At 34.6% G+C, this 21,515-nt stretch overlaps 1 protein-coding gene across 6 annotated transcripts in view; it reads right to left on the bottom strand.

Annotated features, from left to right (window-relative positions):
* CDK17 (cyclin dependent kinase 17) overlaps positions 1-21,515 on the bottom strand; it is a 122,798-nt gene that overhangs the window by 55,939 nt on the left and 45,344 nt on the right. For all 6 annotated transcript variants that reach the window (XR_006886212.1, XM_046646723.1, XM_046646725.1 and 3 more), the window contains exon 2: positions 1,375-1,520. Coding sequence is in view for 5 of the 6 variants with exons in the window: in XM_046646723.1 (XP_046502679.1) it covers positions 1,375-1,520 (146 nt within the window). In the remaining variant the exon portion in view is untranslated. The remainder of the gene's footprint in view (positions 1-1,374; positions 1,521-21,515) is intronic.

Here is a 21,515-nt window from a genome sequence, read left to right as displayed (position 1 = left end):
ACCTTTCCCTCTCTCACAACAAAGTCATTTGCATTCAGCTGGAGGGGGTAAGGGTATTCATGCTTTCACCCACTGTTAGAAATCTCTAACAGAAGAATTTCAGGCACAGGCAAGGAAGGCTTGCCAGAGAATCTGCACATCATGACACACTGGCAGGCATTCCTGTAAGCTCTTTCCTAGTTATTATCATGGCATCCCTAGGGCTATCTCGGTTTTGAATAGGTAGCTCTGTTCTGTAAAATTTATCAGAATTTTGCATTTTAATCCATTCAATTTAACAAGCTCTTTTTTTCATATCAACATCTGTGTGCTACTACTTTATACTGTAAAAAGAACTGTCAAAACATGTGAAACACTGTAGAGTAGTCGCCCCCTTATCTTCAGAGGACATGTTCCAAGACCCCCAGTAGATGCCTGAAACTGTGGATAGTACCAAACCCTATACATACTATGTTTTTTCCTATACATACCTATGATAGTTTAATTTATAAATTAGGCACAGTAAGCGATTAACAACAACTAATAAAATAGAACATTATAACAATATACTGTAATAAAATTATGTCTCTCTCTCTCTCTCAAAATATTGTTTTGTACTGTACTCATCCTTCTTCTGATGATGATGTGAGATGATAAAATGCCAACATGATGAGATGAAGTAAGATGAATGACATAGGCATTATGACATAGTGTTAGGCTACTATTGACCTTCTGACAATAATCAGGAGGAGGATCATCTGCTTCCAGACTGCGGCTGACCATGGGTAATTGAAACCACAGAAAGTGAACCACAGATAATGGAGGACTACTGTATGCCTATCTACTATAAGCGCTCTCAATAGGATGGATAGATTCTATGGTACACATAAAATAAGAAAACTAAGATTCACTCATGTGATGAACCTTGTAATCTATATGGAAAGTCAATATGCATATAACGCTATAAAACTATAATGAAGCCTCCATTTCACAGACTTACTATGCACTTTTAAGCTGTATTAACTTAAGTTATAAGAATAACAAAAATATTTAAATGTTAATTTAAAAATAGTTACTTAACAACAAGGATAATGTTATACAAGGAATTCTTACTTAAGAACCAATGGAAAATGGAAAGATAAATGGGATAGGAGAATTCATCAGGGTTTGTGACCAGGGATAACAACACTGTTGGAGTAAGAGTGGAACATTCCAGTAAATAAGCAAGTAAAAGTCACGTAGTTTTCTCTTTCCTAAGAACTAGGGAACAAGACAGAGAAATAAACAAAAGGAAGCTATTAGAAAGTAATTAGGAAAGTAAATTTGCCTACTATTTATAAAATAATTAAAAGGGGTAAGCATCTCTCCCCCCTTCTCATACTCTCAAATACTTACCATTATCCTTGTTGCTGTTTTCTTCAATAGTCATTTGTTCAGCCAGTTCAGACAATGATTCATCAATAGTCTGGCTTCCTCGAAGCGTGAGGGATAGTCTTCTCTTAAACTTTTTCATCCTATCAATTAAATGTGACTGAAATATCCTGAAAGAACAGAACAGAATGAACACAAAATTAAAAGTATGAATATTTTGCAGCTCAAGAAAACTGTCATTCTGGGTTTACCGAGAATCCTCCAAATAGGAATATAATGAGGAATTCTCACTTCCACCAAACATGACAAAATCCAACCCCTGCCTTAAAAAGATCCTCACTGATATGTTATATTTACATAGAATCATCAGAGGACCACAAATTCTACAAAACTCAGATTGAGATTTTAAGCATCACAACTAAATTTAGAAGGAGTGGAAATTTCCTTAAAAGGTGCTTTTCAAAAATCAATATAGTGAAAATATCAACACTGTGTTGATGGATAGGTTCCATCACTATAAATATCAATCATCATATTGGAACCAGACAGTGATATCTTCAGCTATAACCAGGGGGACAGGAGAGGTGACGAGGGGGTGGAGAGAGAATAAAGAATGATGTTTGCCACTTTATTAAACAGCTCCAATAGGAATTTTCTTCTTTAAGGTCTTAGCCAATATAATGGCGTTTTGTTTTGTTTTTTCCCCTGGTCAGCTGTCATGAGTCTCTTCCTATTAGCACAACAATGCCAAGTTTTAGAAGGAAGAAATGAAAGTCAAATAAACATGTATCAGATACCTATCCCACACTAGACACTTTCAAATGTCTTAATTCATTTAGTCTTCCTAAGTCTAAAGAGTAGACTATACTACCCCATTTTCACAAACAAGCAAACAGGCTCAAAGAAGTTCCCTGACTGAAGTCAAACAAATAATAAATGATAGAACTGAGATTTAAAACTAGAATTACCATTTACCTTTTCCCCACATTTTAACATCTCTGAAATCAGGATGTATCTCACAATTAATAGGATGTCAAAATATAATTGACAGCTTTCTTTCTTCTTAATGGTACATACACCAATGGTATAATTCATAGTGGAGTCTTAGATATGATCAAACAAAGTATATGCTGCCAAAACCAATTCCTAAATAATTTACCCATAACTTTTTTCTAATTCACAATTTTTACTTGTGGTGAGCTAGTTTATCAGATTATCAAGCACATTATAACCATTAGCCAACTAAGAGTAAGGGCCTCATAACTCCCCTATGCTAAAACACATGTTTTACCATCCAGCTCTAGATATCTATTTTGAATCTGTAGGTATTTTGCTTATTTTCTCATTCTAAGGCTCTATTTTAAGTAGCTGAGTATGCAGAACAAGTGAACTCTGCATAAGATATTAATTATGAATAGTTTTTGTTTGCTCAAAGGCTGGAGGGAAGGTACCAAGTACAAATTTGTAAGTGATAGTTTACCAACTCCATTTTAAATACTTATTTAAAAAACAAAACACTATAACAAAAATATAAAAACCACACAAATTAAAACAGCAAAACTTGTAACTACACTCTAATTCACCAATATGCTCTAAAGAAGAGATATACTTGGTAAAATATTTAAAATCTCCTATTCCTTAGGCTTAGTTTGGTCATAACACCAAAAAGACAAATCTATGTTGCTGAATATTTTCTAACTTATCTTCTAGTTGACTAATTCTCTTTTCACCTGTGTCCAATCTGCAGTTAAACCCTGATTAGCTGAGGACAAAAACACACACAATGCTACAGTAAAAATAGCTTTTGCAAAGCAAAATTACTATTTACATTAGATTTAAGATTAATTAATCTATAATATATTGTAATAAAGCAGTGCTAAATTACTGATTTCCTAAAATCAAAACCCTGAAGAGTTTGGTTAAAATATTTTATCTAGTTTAATAAAAAACTTTTATTTAGGATTGTTAAGATCTTTACACTACCATTTTCATGAATATTAAGATAGGTTAACAATGTTAATAATGTAATTTATGATGAATGCCTAAGTTTTTAGTTTTATATTTAATTCATGCCACTAAAAAAGCTATTTTCACCTTAAAAGTAAATGTGCTATAATGTAAAATAAACCCGAAATAAAAACTCCACAAACATTTTAATAATTTAAAGACTTAACTACATAGTAAACTATTATAAATGCTCAAAGTTCACCATAAATGTTACTCTTCAGAGGGCTCTTTCCTGACCTCTCTCTATTCCATTATTCTACTCAGTTTTTTTACTTATCACATATATTTATACACACACATATATACTCCATATATATATATATACCCATTCAAATATATACATATATGTATGTGTGTGTGTGTATAATGCAAAACAACTTTTATGCTTTTCTAGTTGTCAAAAAGACTTCTAGCTTTTGGTCATAGCTAGATCAAATTTTAAAAGGTAAAAACGCAATAAATGATACTCAGAATGACTGCATATAACTCTCCATATACAAAGGATAGCTGAAAATGTTCAAAATCAGTTCCCAACTATGAGTGCTTAAAAGAACCTGTAATGTGTTATCTTACTTTATCACCTAGGGCTAAACTTGATCTGGGACTGCCTGCCATACAATTAAGAAAAATTTTCTTTTTTTAACCTAAAAATGTAACTATTCTACTTACTTACAGATAACCTTTCTAGAATGCCAACTGAGTTTTGCTGCAGGAATGCGAAACACATAAACACACAGTTTTTTAAAAAAAGACAACAGCTGTAAAGCTGTAAACAGTCCCAAACTACAACCTCTACTATGAGTATTTACCTGTAAAAATGGTGTCATATTGCGGCCCTTTTGGCACTTCAAGTAAGAAAATCTTTGGATACAAGTTTTCCTTATAACTCAAACTTCTCTAATATTAAAGGACTTATTAGAGTGGTAATTTTCTTATATTTTTGAAACATTCTTAAAGCAACTTCTCATTAATAATTGCCAAACAAGTTGGAAAAAAAGCTAAAGATTGTTTTTAAAATGCCTAAATGACTTTTCTTTAGGTAAAGAAGCAAAATTTACATGTATAATAGGGCATTGTAAAGTTTAGATCAAAATTAGATTCAAATCTTAGTTTCAATTCAATTCAAAGTTTAGATTCAATTAAGATTGAAATGGCAGACTAGTACTTTTCCATTTAACCCTGCTATTGCCAATCTTTCTGAAATATCAAGTAGAATAACATGACTTCACAATAAAGATATTTTTGTTTATTTCTTTATAACATTTTCTGCAGTGACTATGGCTTTAAATTAAACCTACTGAAAATAAGGGGACGTCATTAAGTGGCTGGTAAGCAAAATTTCTATTATTTTTCCCACAATAATTAAATCATGATAAGCATCTGATGCTCTCTAGGACACTTAAGCTAACCATACTTAATGAGGAATAACATTTAAAAATTAATTTTTTTCACTAGAAACACAAATTTCTTATTTGCATAAAACAGTTATTGGATAAACACTGACAGAGCACTGAAATAAAATTTCAATCATGCTTATAGATTTTTTCCCCAAACATTTAAATATCTTAATCTTTTATGTGTTCAAACCCGAGGCTGATTCTTCTCCTTTGATAGTATGAATAGTCAAACACACAAACTAGGAAAAAAAAAAAATCTACCAAGGATTTTCCTCTGATCATAAATACCACATTAGAAAGACAATATCTGACTTGAGATGTCATAGTAGAAAGCTACTGTGGTTGGTTCTTCCACTAAAAACAACCAGTAAACTGGAAAAAACTACCAGAATCAACTATCTCAGAGCTCTGGAACTTGACTGGACACTTACAATAACCAGGGGAGTGCTCGCTGAAGGGAAAGGTTGCTGATCTTGATAGCAGAAGCACACGAGCAAATGAGTCAAGACTGCCCACTCCTTGGTCCTGTTCCAGTAATGACAACAGTAACCCACATTCCTAGAGCAGCTGGTTGGAGCTAGGGCAGACAGTGGGGAACCTTGACATAAAAAACTGGGGGTTGCACATTTTGGTCTGTCTGATAGAACCTTTGAGAGACTGGCTCAGATGCAGACACTTGCCTTCTTTAGGCCCTTTGGGGCTGGCAGGGGGCTCTTGCACCAGCATCTATTGGAAGATTTAGAGAAAGAGCAATGTTTTTTTCTCGTTGTTTGAGCCAGATATTAAAGAAAATCTTTGTCAGGTTACTAGCTGACTACAAAGATAATGGAATAAAACCTTCAATGACCACACTCAACCAGGAGTATATATTTGCAAAAATAGTTTGGCAAAGTCACAAATGGATGGTAGCAGTCCTCAACAACCAAGACAGACCTGTGGAGTGGCAGAATCCAGTTTTCAGAGTTACTACATTATAATACAATGCCCAGGTTTCAACAAAAAATTACAAAGCACAGAAACAAACAAGAAAGCATAGGCCATTCACAAGAAGGCAAGCATTTGACAGAAATCATTCCTGAATTAGTCCAGAACACGGAATTAGTAGTCAAAGATGTTAAATCAACTTCTTAAATATGCTCAAAGGGTTAAAGGAAACCAAGAGCAAAGAACTAAAGAGAATCAGGAAAACGATGTATGAAAAAAATGAGAATATCAAAAGAGACAGACATTATAGAAGGGAACCAGGGCCAGCCCCATGGCCGAGTGGCTGAGTTCACGTGCTCTGCTTTGGCAGCCCAGGCTTTCACTGATTCGGATCCTGGGTGTGGACATGACACCATTCATCAAGTCATGCTGAGACAGTGTCCCACAGAGCATAACCAGAAGGACCTACAACTATGTACTGGGGGGCTTTGGGGAGGAGAAGAAGAAGAAGAGGAAAAATAAGATTGGCAACAGATGTTAGCTCAGTTCCCAATCTAAAAAAAAAAAAAAGGAACCAAACAGAAATTTCAGAGTTCAAAAGTACAGTAACTAAAATGAAAAATTCACTAGAGCAGTCCAACAGGAGATTTAAGTAGGAAGAAAAAAGGATCAGTGACTTGAAGAACATCAGAACTATACAATCCAAGGAACAGAAAGAAAAAATGAATGGAAAAAAATGAACAGAGCCTTAGGGACCTGTAAGATACCATCAAGTGTACCTACATAGGCACCATAGGAGTCTCAGGAGAGAAGAGAAAAGAAAAATTTGAAGAAATAATGGCTGAAAACTTCCCAAATCTGATGAAAAACATGAACACAAACATCCAAGATTCTCAATGAACTCCAAAAAGCATAAACTCAAAGAGATCCATACTGAAACATATATTCAAAATGTCGAAACTCAAAGACAGAAAAAATCATGAAAGCAAGAGGGGAGCAAGCTGACACATACAAAGGACCCTCAATAAGATTAAAAGCTGATGTCCCATCAGAAACCATGATGTCAAGCGGCACTGGGAGTGGTGTATTTAAAATCTGGTGGGGAAAAAAATCTGTCAACCAAGAATTCTATATCCAGCAAAGCTATCCTTCAAGAATGAAGGAGAAATTAACACATTTCCAGATAAACAAAAGTTGAAGAGGTTCATTACTAGCAGACTTGCTCTGCAAGAATGCCAAAGGGAGAGCTTCAGGCTGAAATGAAAGGATACTAGACAGTAATTCAAAGCCATAAAATGAAATAGAGAACACCAGTAGAGGTAAGTACATATGAAGTTATAAGAGACAGGATTATTGTACTGTTGATTTGTAACTTCTTTTTCCTGCCTTTTCCTGTATGATTTAAAGGGCAAAGGCACAACACAAAAATGATAAATCTATGTTAATGGGCACACAACATATAAAGAGGTAATCTGTAACAATAACAACATAAAGGGAAAGGATGGAGATATATAGGATCACAGTGTTTATATGCTATTGACCTAAGTTGGTATTATTCAAACTAGGTTGTTATAAGTTTAAGATGTTAATGGTTACTTGGGAATTACAATTAAGAAATTAAATTTAAAAATTACAGAAAAGGAAAAAAAGGGGGAATCAGAATGGTACACTACAAAAAATCAACTAAGTGCAAAAAGGGCAATAATGGAGGAACTGAGCAACAAGAAACAAGACACAAAGAAAACAACAGCTAAATGGAAGAATTAAGTTCTTATCAGTAATTACTTTAAATGTAAAGTAGCTTAAACTCTTCAACGAAAGGGCAGGGACTGGCAGAATGGATTTTCAAAATACATGGTCCAGGGGCCAGCCCGGTGGCACTGTGGTTAAGTTCACACATTCCACTTTGGTGGCCTGGGGTTCGCCGGTTCAGATCCCAAGTGTGGACATGGCACCACTTGGCAAGCTATGCTGTGGCAGGCATCCCACATATCAAGTAGAGGAAGATGGGCACAGATGTTAGCTCAGGGCCAGTCTTCCCCATCAAAAAGAGGAAGATTGGCAGCAGCTGTTAGCTCAGGGCTAATCTTCCCCCCCAAAAAATAAAAAAATATATATATATATGGTCCATCTATATGCTGTCTACAAGACACTTATTTTAGATACAAAGACACAAACAGACTGAAAGTAAAAGGACAGAGAAAGGTATTCAATGCAAACAGTAACCAAAGAGAGCTGGAATAACTATATTTTTGTTAGACGAAAGAGACTAAAATTGTCAAAGAAAGGTTACAGAAGACAAAGGAGGACACTATATATTGATAAAAGATTGAGATATAACAATTATGTATATACCTAACAACAAAGGGTGAAAATATATTAAGTAAAAACTAACAGAACTGAAAGAAGACATAGACAGTTCTACAATAATTGGAGACTTCAATACCTCACTTTCAACACTGGATAGAATAACCAGACAGAAGACCAATAAAGAAAATAGAGGACTTAAACAACACTATACACCTAGTGTATCAGCCTATCAGATATATACAGAATACTCCACCTAACAACAGGAGAACGTACATTCTTCTCAAGCACAAACGGACACTCTCCATGACAGACACTAGTAAGATCACAAAATAAGTCTTAATAAAGTTAAAAAGATTAAAATACAAAGTATGTTTTCCAATCACAATGGAATGAAACTAGAAATCAATAACGGGAAAAAAAACTAGAAAATTCACAAGTAGGTGGAAATTAAATAGTACACTCAAATAATCAATGGGTAAAAGAAAAAAATCACAAAAGATATCAGAAAATACCCTGAAACAAATGAAAACAAAAATACAACATATCAAAACCTACAGGAGACAACAAAAGTAGTGCTAAAAAGAAATTTATAGCTATAAAAACTACAATAAAAGAAGATCTCAAGAATCAACAAACTAACTGTATGCTTTACTAGCAATACTGTATGCTTTATTAGAAGAAGAGCAAATTAAACCCAAAGGTAGCAGAAGGGAGAAAATAATAAAGATTAGAGCGTAAACAAAATAAAGATTAGAAAAAGACAGAGAAAGTCAACAAAAGCAAAATTTGGTTCCTTGAAAAGATCAACAAAATAAATCCTTTAGCTAGATTGACTGAAAAAAAAAGAAGACAAATTACTAAAATTGGAAATCAAAATGATGACATTACTACCAATTACACAGAAATAAAAAGGATTATAAGAGATTACTATGAACTGTACACCAAAAAATTGGATAACCTAACGAAACGTACAAATTCTCATAAACATACAAACTACCAAAACAGACTCCATAAAATTAGACAATATGAATAGACATTCAACAAACAAGCAGTTTGAATCAGTAATCAAAACACTTCCAACAAAGAAAAGCCCAGGACCAGATATCTTTACTGGTGAAGTCTACAAAATATTTAAAGAATTAAAAAGAATCCTTCTCAAACTACTCCAAGAAACTGAAAAGAAGTGATCATTTCCTTTGAGGCCAGCATTACTCTGATATCAAAGCCAGACAGAGACACTACAAGAAAACTACAGGCCAATATCCTTTATGAATTTAAATGTAAAAACCCTTAACAAAATACTAACAAACTGATGTAACAATCCTTAACAAAATACTAACCAAATTGAGCAGCCTACTAAAAAGATTACACTTATGACCAAAGGAGATTTATCCCCAGAAGGCAAAGGAAATTCAACATGAGAAAATAATCAATGTAATAACACCACACTAACAGAATGAAGGAGAAAAACCACATTAACATCTCAATTGATGCAGAAAAAGCATTTAACAAAATTTCATACCCTTTCATGATAAAAACACTCAAAAAACTAGGAATAGAAGGGGGAACTTCCTCAACATGATTAAGGCCATATACAAAAAACCCACAGCTAACATCACATTCAAGGATGAAAGACTAAAATTTTACCCCTAAGATCAAAAACAAGACAACAATGCCTTCCTTCTCCAATTCTGTTCAACATAGAACTGGAAGTTCTAGCTAGACCAATTAGGCAAGAAAAAGAAATAAAAGACATCATAATTGGAAAGGAAGAAGTAAAACTCTCTCTATTCACAGATCTATGACACGATCTTATATGTGGAAAACCCTAAAGAATCCACAAATAAAAACCTTTTTGAGCTATTAAATGAATTCAGTAAAGTTTCAGGATACAAAATTGACACAGAAAAATCAGTTGTAATTCAATAAGCTTGCAGTGAACATACAAAAGAGGAAATTTAAATAGCATAAAAAACAATAAAATACTTACGAACAACTTTAATCAAAGAAGCATAAGACTCGTACTCTGAAAACTACAAAATGTTGCTGAAAGAAATTAAAGAAGATCTAAATAAATGCAAAGACATCGTGCATTCATGTATCGAAAGTCTTAATATGAAGATGACAATACTACCCAAAGTGATCCATAGATTCAGTGTAATCCCTATAGAATCCCAATGATGTTTTTTACAGGAATAGAAAAACACATGCTAAAATTTATATGGAATTCCAAGAGACTCTGAATAGGCAAAACAATCTTGAAATAGACGAATAAAGCTGGAAGACTCACACTTCTTGATTTTAAAACTTACTATAAAGCTACAGTAATCAAAACATTATAGCAATGGTATAAGGATAGACATATAGACCAATGGAACAGAAATAAAAGCCCAGAAAGAAACCTTCAGATCTATGGTCAAATGACTTTTGACAAGGATGCCAAGACCATTTAACAGGGAAAGAATAGTCTTTACAACAAATGGTGCTGGGAAAACTGGATATAGTCACACGAAAAATGATGAAATTGGACCCTTACATTGCCATATGCAAAAATTAACTCAGAATGGATCAAAAGTCTAAAACTAAGAGCTGAAACTATAAAACTCTCAGAAGAAAACATAGTGGGAATATTCATTAAGTTGGATTTGGCAATGATTTCTTAAATATGACACCAAGAGCACAAGGAGCAAAAAAATAGACAAATTAGACTTCATTAAAATTAAAAACTCTTGAGTATCTAGGGATACTATCAACAGAGTGAAAAAAATCCAGAGAATGGGAGAAAATATCTGCAAATCATATATCTGATGAGTGTTTAATATCCAAAATATATAAAGAACTCCTGCAATTCAACAACAAAAAGCACTCAATTAAAAAAAACAGGCACAGGACTTGAATAGAAATTGCACCAAAAGATATACAAAGGGCCAATAAGTGTATGAAAAGATGCTTAACATTACTACTCATTAGAGAAATGCAAACCAAAACCACAATGAGATACCACTTCACATCTTCCAGGATGACTATTAGACAAAAAACAAAAACCAGAAAATAACAAGTGTTGGTGAGGATGTGGACAACTGAACACTGGTGCATTGCTGGTGGGAATTTAAAATATGCAGCCACTGTGGAAAATCGTCTGGGGATTCCTCAAAAAGTTAAACATAAAACAACCATATGATCCAGCAATTCCATTCTTAGGGATATACCCCAAAGAATTGAAAACGGACTCAAACAGGTATTTGTACACCAATGTTAACAGCAGCATTAATCATCATAGACAAAAGGTGAAAACAACATAAGTGTCCAACAACAGATAAACAGATAAACAAAATGTTGTGTATGTGTATATACACAACGGAGTACTATTCTGCCATAAAAAGAAATTGAAGTTCTGACACATGTTACAACATGGGTGAACCTTGAAATAATTATACTAAGTGAATAAACACAAAAGAACAAATACTGTATGATTCTACTTATACGAAATGTCTAGAACAGGCAAATTCATAGAGGCAGAAAGAAGAATAGAGGTTACCAGGGGGTAGGAGGGAGGGCACAAATGAGGAGTTATTATCCAACAGGTATAGAATTTTTGTTTGGGATGATGAAAAAGTTCTACAAATAGATAGTGGTGATGGTTACATAACATTCTGAATGTATTTAATGTCACTAAATTGTACACTTAGAAATGTTTAAAATTGTACATATGTTTTGTGTATTTTACCGCAACAAAAATTTTTTTAACTATTGTGTCTGCACACATCAGTTTTTCATCAAGCCTAAAAACATGGCCAATACCTCATTTTAGTAGAATTTTATTAAAAGAACTGGCTAAATAATGTCAATGTAAATAGTCAACCTATGCCAATTATTTTGAACACAACAGCCTATTAGCACTCCTGCTTATGGTTAGGATGTAGAAACTCAAAAGACTATACTTGCTTCCACCTCAACAATAAGAACAAGCCAGACAGACTATAAAATCATAGTTTTTTAAACTCAGAGAGCTGAGATGCAAAGAAACATAAATGAGCTAAATTCCTAGAGGGAATAAGCCCTTTCCAAGAAAAAAAACATGGCTGGGGTCATGGAGAAAAGAGCAGTGAACCTGCTATAGAAGGGAAAAACTAGCTCAACTTTAAAAAAACTTTTAAGGGGCTCGCAAGATTGATTAAAATCCTGAGCAGCCTCATTTACAAAGCAAATTTGCACTTTCTCAAAAGAATTCTTTCCAAGTATTGGAGCTGCATCAGAGGAGTGGGGAGGGAGGGCTGCAAAATACTGGTGACAGGGTAGCAGAGCTAAGAGAAAACTCTGTCACTCACAGGACCTTCACCAAGTGCAAGGCCATGCCCACTGAAGGAAGGCATCAAGGTATTAAGTGAATGCTTTCCCCAGAGGCGAGGAAAGCCAGGGGTGGAGCTAAAGAGAAAAGAAAATGTCCTAGCTGCTCAAAATCCCAGGAGCTGGGCTGTGAAACAGAGATCTCTTACAGTTTTACTAACTGTTCGCTGGGCTATAAAGCATGAAGAGATTTCTTGAGTCTCACAGGTGCTCAGATCCCAAGCTCTAATGAAGGGAAAGTCCTGATTCTGCACTCAAAACTTTTGATACCAGTGGTGAACTAAATAATGACTAAATCTGTAACAGAGTCCAGACCCAAATTAGGCGCTTATTATATTTCAGCTTTTCCCCCTCAACTAGGTCATGGAGATGTATTTATGGAAATAAATGTAGCCATACATCATTCTTTTAAATGGCTGTACCACGCAGCAGAAATGTTTTATGCTACCTGTTTCATCACACAGAGTATTTAAAAAGACATGTATTCAAAAGGGAGATTTAAGAAAATTAATACATTTCACTGTTTCATCAAAAACTTTCTTAAGTGAAACTGTTTCTGTTTCCTTCCCTGTAAATGCAGGTAGGGGAAGAATGCCACTGCTATGATTTGAAATAAGGAGACAGAAGTTTTACACACCACTGCATATGTATCATCAGAATGATGTCAATACAGTAAAAAAAAAAAAAAAAAAAGGCAAATAATATTTTGGTATTATGAAAATTAAGTTTTGACCTTGCAGGCTCCCTGAAAGGGTTTCAGGATCACAGATCACACTGTAAGATCTGCTGGGTTAGTTTCCCAATTTAATTCCAATTAACCTATCTTAGCAAACTGAACATTAATAAGTCAATAAGGTTAATGGTCAGCTATTAATAATAGTATTAATCATAAAATCAACATTACCAATTGCCAAGCACAGGAAGAACAGCAAGTTTAGGGGGGAAAAATGAATTCAGGATTAAACCTACTGGGATAAATTTAAATAAATCTGGAACTCAGAAAAAAGGTCAGTTTAAAGTAGATTTCAGAGTTATATTTATAAAACTAATTGAAGACAGGAAGAATATGTGTAAAAAGACGGAAAGATGTCTACAATTAATAAGTGGATAAAGGAGAAGTCAACAAAGCAGTTCCAAAAAGAATGGAGAGAGACACAAATTGTGACCAACAATGGGATGTGAGAGAGAATCTGAGCCAACCAATTCATTTTATGATTAAGAAAACAGAGCTGGAAAAGGTTCAAAAAAGTGAAGTAATCTGGCCAAGTCTCTAGAAGAGAGTCAGGTTGTAAAATTCCACGTTAGGGATCCCAATTTAGTTTTCCTTCCATAGTACCACATTTCCAGAGAGTTAGGAAGCAACTCTTTCTTCTTCTAGCTAAAGAAGAATTAAAGTGTAGCATAATGGACAGAATAAAGGAGAAAATAACACATCCATCTCTACTTCTTCCAAACGCTGCTTCTCTTGCAGTCTTCATTATCCCAAAAGGTAACTCATCATCTGCTCTGGTCATCTTCTCTTTTTTCACACCCACAGTCAATGCATCACCAAAACCTGTAGGCTCCTCCTTCAAAATATATTCAGAGTCTGACCACTTCTTACCACCTGAACTGCTAAAAATCCTGACCCAAGCCCCACCATCTCTTTGCCTAGAATATTTAGAACTTCCTAACTGGTCTTCCTGCTCCCACCCCACCATCATTCCCCTCCCTGCCCCACTGCCCATAATAGTGTATTTTCTATATAGCAGCCAGAGCAAACATACTAAATCACAAATAACATCATCTTTCTTCTTCAAAATCCTCCGATTGGCATTTTACCCAATAGTTAAACCCAAAGTGCTTAAATGGCTTACTAGGCCCTACATGACCTGTCTGCCACTCTCCTTTTTAACCTCATCTGCTACCATCTGTCCCCACCCAAGCTACTCTATCAGCGCAGCACAGCCTCTATGCTGATCCTGCCTTCGCACTAGTTCTTCCTCTGCCTAGAAGGCAGTTCTCCCAGATATGTTTATGGCTTACTTCCTTCTGGGTTCTACTCAAACATCACTTCCCTGGTCACCCTGTTTAAAATAGTGACAATTCTAAATCCACGTTTACACTCTATTCCCCTTACCTGTTTTAATTTTCTCCACAGCCTTACTGCTTGACATTCTAAATATTGGTTTATTGCTGATTCCCTCTACTATAATTTAATCTCTTTGAGAGCAGGGACTTAATGTTTTGTTCATTGTTGAATTTAGTACAACCCAGCATTTAGAACAAAACTTGGCACCCAATAGGCGCTCATAAATACCTGATAAAATGAAAACAAATAATAGAGATTAGTCATCTTTTATAACCTAAGATGTTTCTTCATATCTAAAGTCAATCTATTAACTGGCAAAGTTTTAGATCTTTCTGACCACTCTGCTTGGGTTTTCCCTTTTATGTTAAAAAGTTTTATTCATTCCTTCAACAAACATTCACACAGAGGCTCTACCATGTCCAGGCAATACAGGAGTCACTGAAGGCAGAAAGACACATAAGATATGAACTCCACCCACAAGAAACTTAGTTTGGGGAGATGTTATATCATTTCCAGAATGATGAAGTTGTAGTAATGCAAGTTGAGTGTAATCCAGGTTAATACAATAAATATTTTTATAATAGAAAAGCCAAACAATTCATTCAACAAAGAGAATAGTCAAATTGCACTTTTCGTGAATGTGACAATTTATGCAAAATTTGATTGGCTGACTATATTAAGGCTGTAACGATCAAGACATTTAGTTCACTACATTGGAAGCCCTACAGGTACATGAAATGACATCCTACTCATTATCCCTGGATTCAATAACAGCTTAGACAAAACCTAAACCAGTTGCTGAGAAGCCTGTTAACAGGCTTATTAATGTGCTATCTCAACACATTCACTGGTATAAATAATCTCCCAAATCCTTCTGGCTTTTAGAAGATACTATTATTCCACTGAAAGTTATTTTAATTATTTTCTTTAAACATGTATTTTTGCATACACTGTCTGTTGGGCAGTAAGTTAAAATTCAAAATATGATTCAAATCTGATTTAAAAATTACTCAAAATGTAGACACTTTCATCATGAATAATCATCAATTGAATTGCAGATGATAAATCCCCACAGAAAGAGCATTTGTTTGAAACAGCTGTTCAGTTTCAGTGAATTCAGAAAGTCATGTATTAGAAATGTCATCTGATGCTTTTGATAATAATGGTCTTACTCAGAGCAGAACCAAGAGAGCAATTGTAATCACTTGAGGTAGTGCCTCATTCTGATACCCAAATGGTTATACACGAAAAGGAAAAGGCCCATTGAAAAAGCAGCAAAGATTTGGAAGCAAAATGGTATCTGAAAAATGTAAGCCTTCATTAATTTTTATCTATTCCTTTGTAAATGGACCAAATTCTTTTAATTATTTACGCCAGCTAAATTTATTTTACCAAATTCTTTGTGATTAAAAAAAAAAAACCCTTTAAATTGTAAAACCAGGAGTTCACTGAAAGATAAAAGAGCTGTTTTTAAAACACTTGCTCTGCCAATTTCTCCAACACTTGAAAATCAATCATCATCTCCAGTGGCTAGTGAAACATTATTACTCTAGAAAAATTTAAATTCCTCCTCTGTAATTCAAAAACAAAGAAGGCAATTCAAATTATCATTGTATATCTCAGTTAAGTGGTGAGAGCTCCTAATTATGGGTTTGTGTATTAGTACTGTATTTCTCAAAGTACAACTACAAGAAGGTACAGTAGATTACTGAATATTCTGGGCTTCAAATTACTTTTCTTAATCCCTTGAAAACTAACATTTTTAAGCAATAAGGAAAGTACTAGGAGTTTACAGCTTTCTACAGTACCTGATCTATCTTCTCTCTAGAGCAATCCAGCTTATTTTATTTGGTGAAGAGTGAACTAGTGATAATGTTAGGACAACAGCTTCAAATTCTTCTTGAGGAAGGTAAAGTAGTTTGTATAAAATATTTCCCAAGCATTAGTATGTAAAAAACAGTATTTCAACAACTAGCAGGAGGTAATAATGTCTTATTTTTAAAATAAAAAAATAATGGCACAGAAACTAACAAAAGAAAAGCAAAACTGACCTGGGCACTTTTCAATTACAAGGTCAGAAAAAGTGACTGTTTACACCCCTGATTCACACATAGGCCAAAAACTCAGGAGTCATTCTTTACCCTCACCACTCCCTCAACTGCCATATGCAACTGGCTCATCAAATCAGAGCAGGTTGCTTTCATACACTCACATTTCTTAATCCTATCCCCTCTCTTTATCTCTACTGTTAGGCTTTAGTTTAAACCATGATAATTTATTATCTAAACCACTGCAACAAGCTTCATAATTACTCTCCCTAGTTCTTTCAGGATTAATAAAATAGGGAAACCTCTGGCAACCCTGGTCAAGAAAAAAAATAACAAACAAACAGCATTATTATAACGGTGGAAATTAATTAGGTACCATCTTGTAAAGGTAAACATTGCACACCCTATTATCCTGCAATTCTTATCCTGGGTACATATTCAAGAGAAACTTTAACACATTTGCCCAGAAATATGAAGAGAAACGCTCATAGCAACATGTCTGTAATAGCATAATACTGGAAATAACCCAAATGTCTATAGACAGGAAAATGGATAAATTACGGTAAATTTGCAGAATGGAAGATTATACAGTGGTAAAAATGAATGAACTACAACCACATGCAACAAGAATGACTGTTAGTAACATGGTATTTTAAAAAAAAGCAAAGTCCAAAAGACTACATTGAGTATATTCCTTTTATAAAAACAAAAACAATAAAAATAAAAATATATATTATTTAGATAAACATATATATGATAAAACTTTTATAAAATGCAGAAGACTGAAAGACAAAGTCCAGGGTGATAATTACCATTTAGGGAGAGGCAAGGAGAACACATAGGAAGATGTAAATTACTGGCAATGTTTGAGAAGTTGGATTCACAGATGTTAATTATTTTACTGATGTATAAATACATTCACACTAGATAAGCAGATCATGCACAGACCAGTGGGGATAATGTGCCATGAGCCAAGAATTATGGTTAACACAATTCTGTGCAAATTGATGAAAAAAATGTTAATAAATTTAGGGGGGAAAAAAGAAACTCTAGGAAAGAGAGGCATAATTAAAGATTAAGAGTGGATTAAAAATCTTAAGAGAATAAATAAAATCTTTTAATAATAAAAAGGACAGAGAGCTACAGTCAAAAGGGATGATTTCTTTTTTCCAGTCCTGCCACTAAGCAACTGTGTAATCTCAGGTTGGTGACTTAACAGATGAGTTTCCAAAACTGACTGTGGACAGATGGATTTTTCTTTTTTTCCCTGAAACAAATGGCCTATATTTAATGTTATCAGATATGAAATGTGGTCTCTTTTGGAAGACGTATCATTCCATTCATGGCTTCCCTTCTTTTCCTGGCCCACCAACATTATCTAACCCTTGTCACCACACTATTTTGCCCACAAATAAGGCACCTAACTAATTATTCTAGCAGATTCTCTTCATAACTTATACTGATTATTACAACTACTTAAGCTGAACTTCAAAGACACATATACCCTGGGAGAACAACTACTTTTACCTGACATGTGTTTGCTCAATGAATGTTATTCCTACAAAAAAGTCATATTGATTAACACAAATTGCCTAAGCCAGGTCTGATTAGATCATGCTATGGTAACAAACACCAACAAATCTTGGTGGTTTAAAATAACTTAAATTTTATTCTTTCATGCTGTTTGTCCACTGAGAGTTGACCAGGGGCTCTGCTCCAAGTCTTCAAGGACTGGCCTGCAGTGGCACCCACCATAGGAAGGGGATTAACTCTTATAGCTTCCATCTAAGAGTATCACACATTATATTTACTCACACTTCACTGGCTAAATCAAGTCACAAGGCTACACTTAATTTTAAGTGGGCAGGAATTTCTACCATATTCCCAAGAGGAGAGTCAGAATATATGTGAAGAATTTTCACGATTTCACAATGTTTTAGCATCTGGAGACAAACATTGAGTGAAATGTTAGCATTATATGATGTATTAAAAATTCAAGATTAGAAAGAAATAAACATAATTGGTTTTTAAAAGATTTAACAATATGAAAATTCAACTAGAAAATAAAGAAAAGGTCAAATGTAAACCAAATCCCCATCAAAATTCTAAAAGATCAAAAACAACAACAAATAATCTGTATCTCTCAAAAAGTATAAAGAAATTTCAAGGAAATATTTACTCTTCCCCTAAAATCTCAGTATTATAGACTAAGACAATCAAACCACCCATAGTTAGTTGATCAACATATTCCCTACTCCAAAGAAAATAAAGTAGGACTAGAAAGACGTCCTCAAAACTCTCATCTTGGAAAACAGTAACCATAGATTTAACTGGTTTGATTTACAATGAGGGAGAGGTAGCCTGCACTAAAGGATATTACAATAGGAATGACATGGATGCCTATAAGGTATACTATGATGGAGGAAAGGGTCTGGAATTGGGATAGAGTAGGCCAGGGTGATCCCATTAAACACTGGAGAGGAAAGTACATTGCAAGCAACATAACTAGAAGACTTGGAAGCCCTCTGCGTGGCCCTGTATCTAGCATATAGCATTATTAAATAATAATGATGAAAGTACATTGAAGAAACAGGGTTCACTCTATGAGCATAATGAAGGCGGAAGAGAAAGGGAAGCTTGAAGGTCTAATTAAAAGTGAGACATGATAAGCAGAGGCCTGATAACCTGAGAGGTATCATGACGGATGGGTTTGGATTCTTCCCTGGAATAGCTGTAGAGAGTTGGTGAAGATGTGCCAGTAAGAATGAAGCATCTTCCATCTCACAAACAACTTAACTGGAACAAGTAAGCCAGAAAGGCCCAATCAAGCCTCAGGAGTGTGATTTTTGGAGGGGTATCATATAATCTTTGATGCCATATTAACATTTGGTTTAAACATCTCAATATCTGAGGGCCTTCAAATGCCAAAAATTACATAAATAAGATCCTTTCCTTCATCAGATAATTTTTATCATGACTTATGCCCTTTACAATCATTCTACAAGCACGTTCATTAAATAAAATACTCATTGAACACCTAGGATATACAAATCCTGTGTTAGGAACTAAGGACAGAGAGACAAAAGACAGTATCACTGGCCTCGAGGAGAAAATATAGAAAAGCAGACAACCATGAAGTGCGATAATAACATATGTTCAAGCAGCTCTGGGACCACAGATGAGGACATCTGATAAACAATACAGAGAACAAGGAAAGGCCCAGCACACTGCAGAAGCTCAATAACTACGAAATGAAGAGTGGTCTAATGTGATCTCCAGGAGTTTGGTTTTCAAAGGCCTATTATTTTGACCAGTATTAGCGATGACTCAAAAGACAGAACTACACCAGAAATTTTAAGAGAGAAAATTTAATATAAATTATTAATCAGGAATTGGAGAACTGAAAAGGCAAAAAAGAGGACACAGATTATCACAGAGAGAGTAATTGCAGGAAGCAGCTATGACCCCAGAACTGAGGGAAACAAAGGGAAGTGGTTGGAAGCACCAAAACTCAGAAGCTTGGAGGAGAAACCCTATGAAACTGGGACCCAGATCTCTGAGAGAGAGGAAATGGCTAGCTGATGTGTTGGTAGCTCAGAGGAGATGTGATGAGCATGGTTCTGTAAGTGTGGAAAAACTGCAAATTGGAGCCATTTGCCACTCTTATTCCTGCCAGAGTGAAGTCCTGTTGCTATGGAGACATTGACAGGAAGACGTAAACAAGGAGGAGCAAAATTCCTTGTCCCTTTCTCTTGCTTTCCTTTCTCCCATTGGTACCTCCTATTGATAGAATTTAACAGGGTCCCAGCTCCATCCTATTCCACAAAATAAGGTTTAGAAGGGTTAGTCTGAAGCTGACAAAATAGTCTAATAGCCAGCAGTACCACCTATATAATTTTATGTCTGTATCCTAGATACTTAAGGTAATATATTCCAAATATTTAGAATTACAAAACTCTAGTTAAACCAAACTATTTGATTCTTCTCATGACTTCTGAGGAAATTATATAAATAATCAATACCAAAATAAGAGCATCTATTTTAATACCCCAAACTTTAACTGGGGTACAATTTGATTGTACAACTGTAAATATACTAAAAACCACCAAATTGTACGTTTTAAAGGAGTAAACTTTACAGACATAAATTATATTTCAATAAAGCTGTTAATTATATTTATGATAAATTCTGCTTTCTTACATCAAAACAATTAACTGAACATAAAATGTTCATAGCACACTTTTTTAAAATAAAATCTTGGTTCTGAAAATAACCCTATTAGAGGATTCTCTAGTTCAGGTGTCAGCAAATTTTATCTGAAAACTAACCAATAATAAATATTTTAGGTTTTGTGGGCCACATACAGTCTGCCAAATTCTTTTCAAACAACCTTCCAACAGGTAAAGCCATTTTTAGCTCTAGGGCTGTAGCTTGTTGACCCCTACTCTAATCACATACTGCTTTTTTTATTTCATAAAGCAAGCAATCATATGTAGCACATAGTGATGACAATATTAATGAGGAGACATTAAACACCAAAGTAATTTTGGTCTTTGAGAAATTCATTTCACCTCTTATATACTGCTGCTGGATGTTTTGGGTAGGGGGTTGGGGGACTGGTTGGAAACTGACAAAAATTATTTCTATATCATAAATCAGCTATTTTAAATATGTCTTTTTGGTATCCAAGGTGTATTAACGGAAGAAGCCAGACCGTGAACATTTATAATTAATAACTCTCAAAAGTTATTTCAGGGGACAAAGACAATTAAAGAAATGACTCCCAGATATACACTCTATACATCTAATCAAAATTCGCATCATCTCCAGTTTGGAAAGAAAGTAAATAAAATGTCATCAATTAGATTATAATTAGAACTCCCAATACAGTTTTTCAACTGGGGTTCCACAGAATCCTAATGTTCCATTAGGTTCTACTCATTTAAGAGATCACGATTTAAAAAAATTTAAAAAAAGATTGTAGGGCCGGCCTGGTAGCATAGTGGTTAAGAACATGTGCTCTGCTTTGGTGGCCCAGGGTTCACGGGTTCAGATCCTGGG

This window comes from Equus quagga, chromosome 19 (assembly GCF_021613505.1).
Source record: "Equus quagga isolate Etosha38 chromosome 19, UCLA_HA_Equagga_1.0, whole genome shotgun sequence".
Lineage (NCBI taxonomy): Eukaryota > Metazoa > Chordata > Mammalia > Perissodactyla > Equidae > Equus > Equus quagga.
This window is presented reverse-complemented; position numbering and strand designations above follow the sequence as displayed.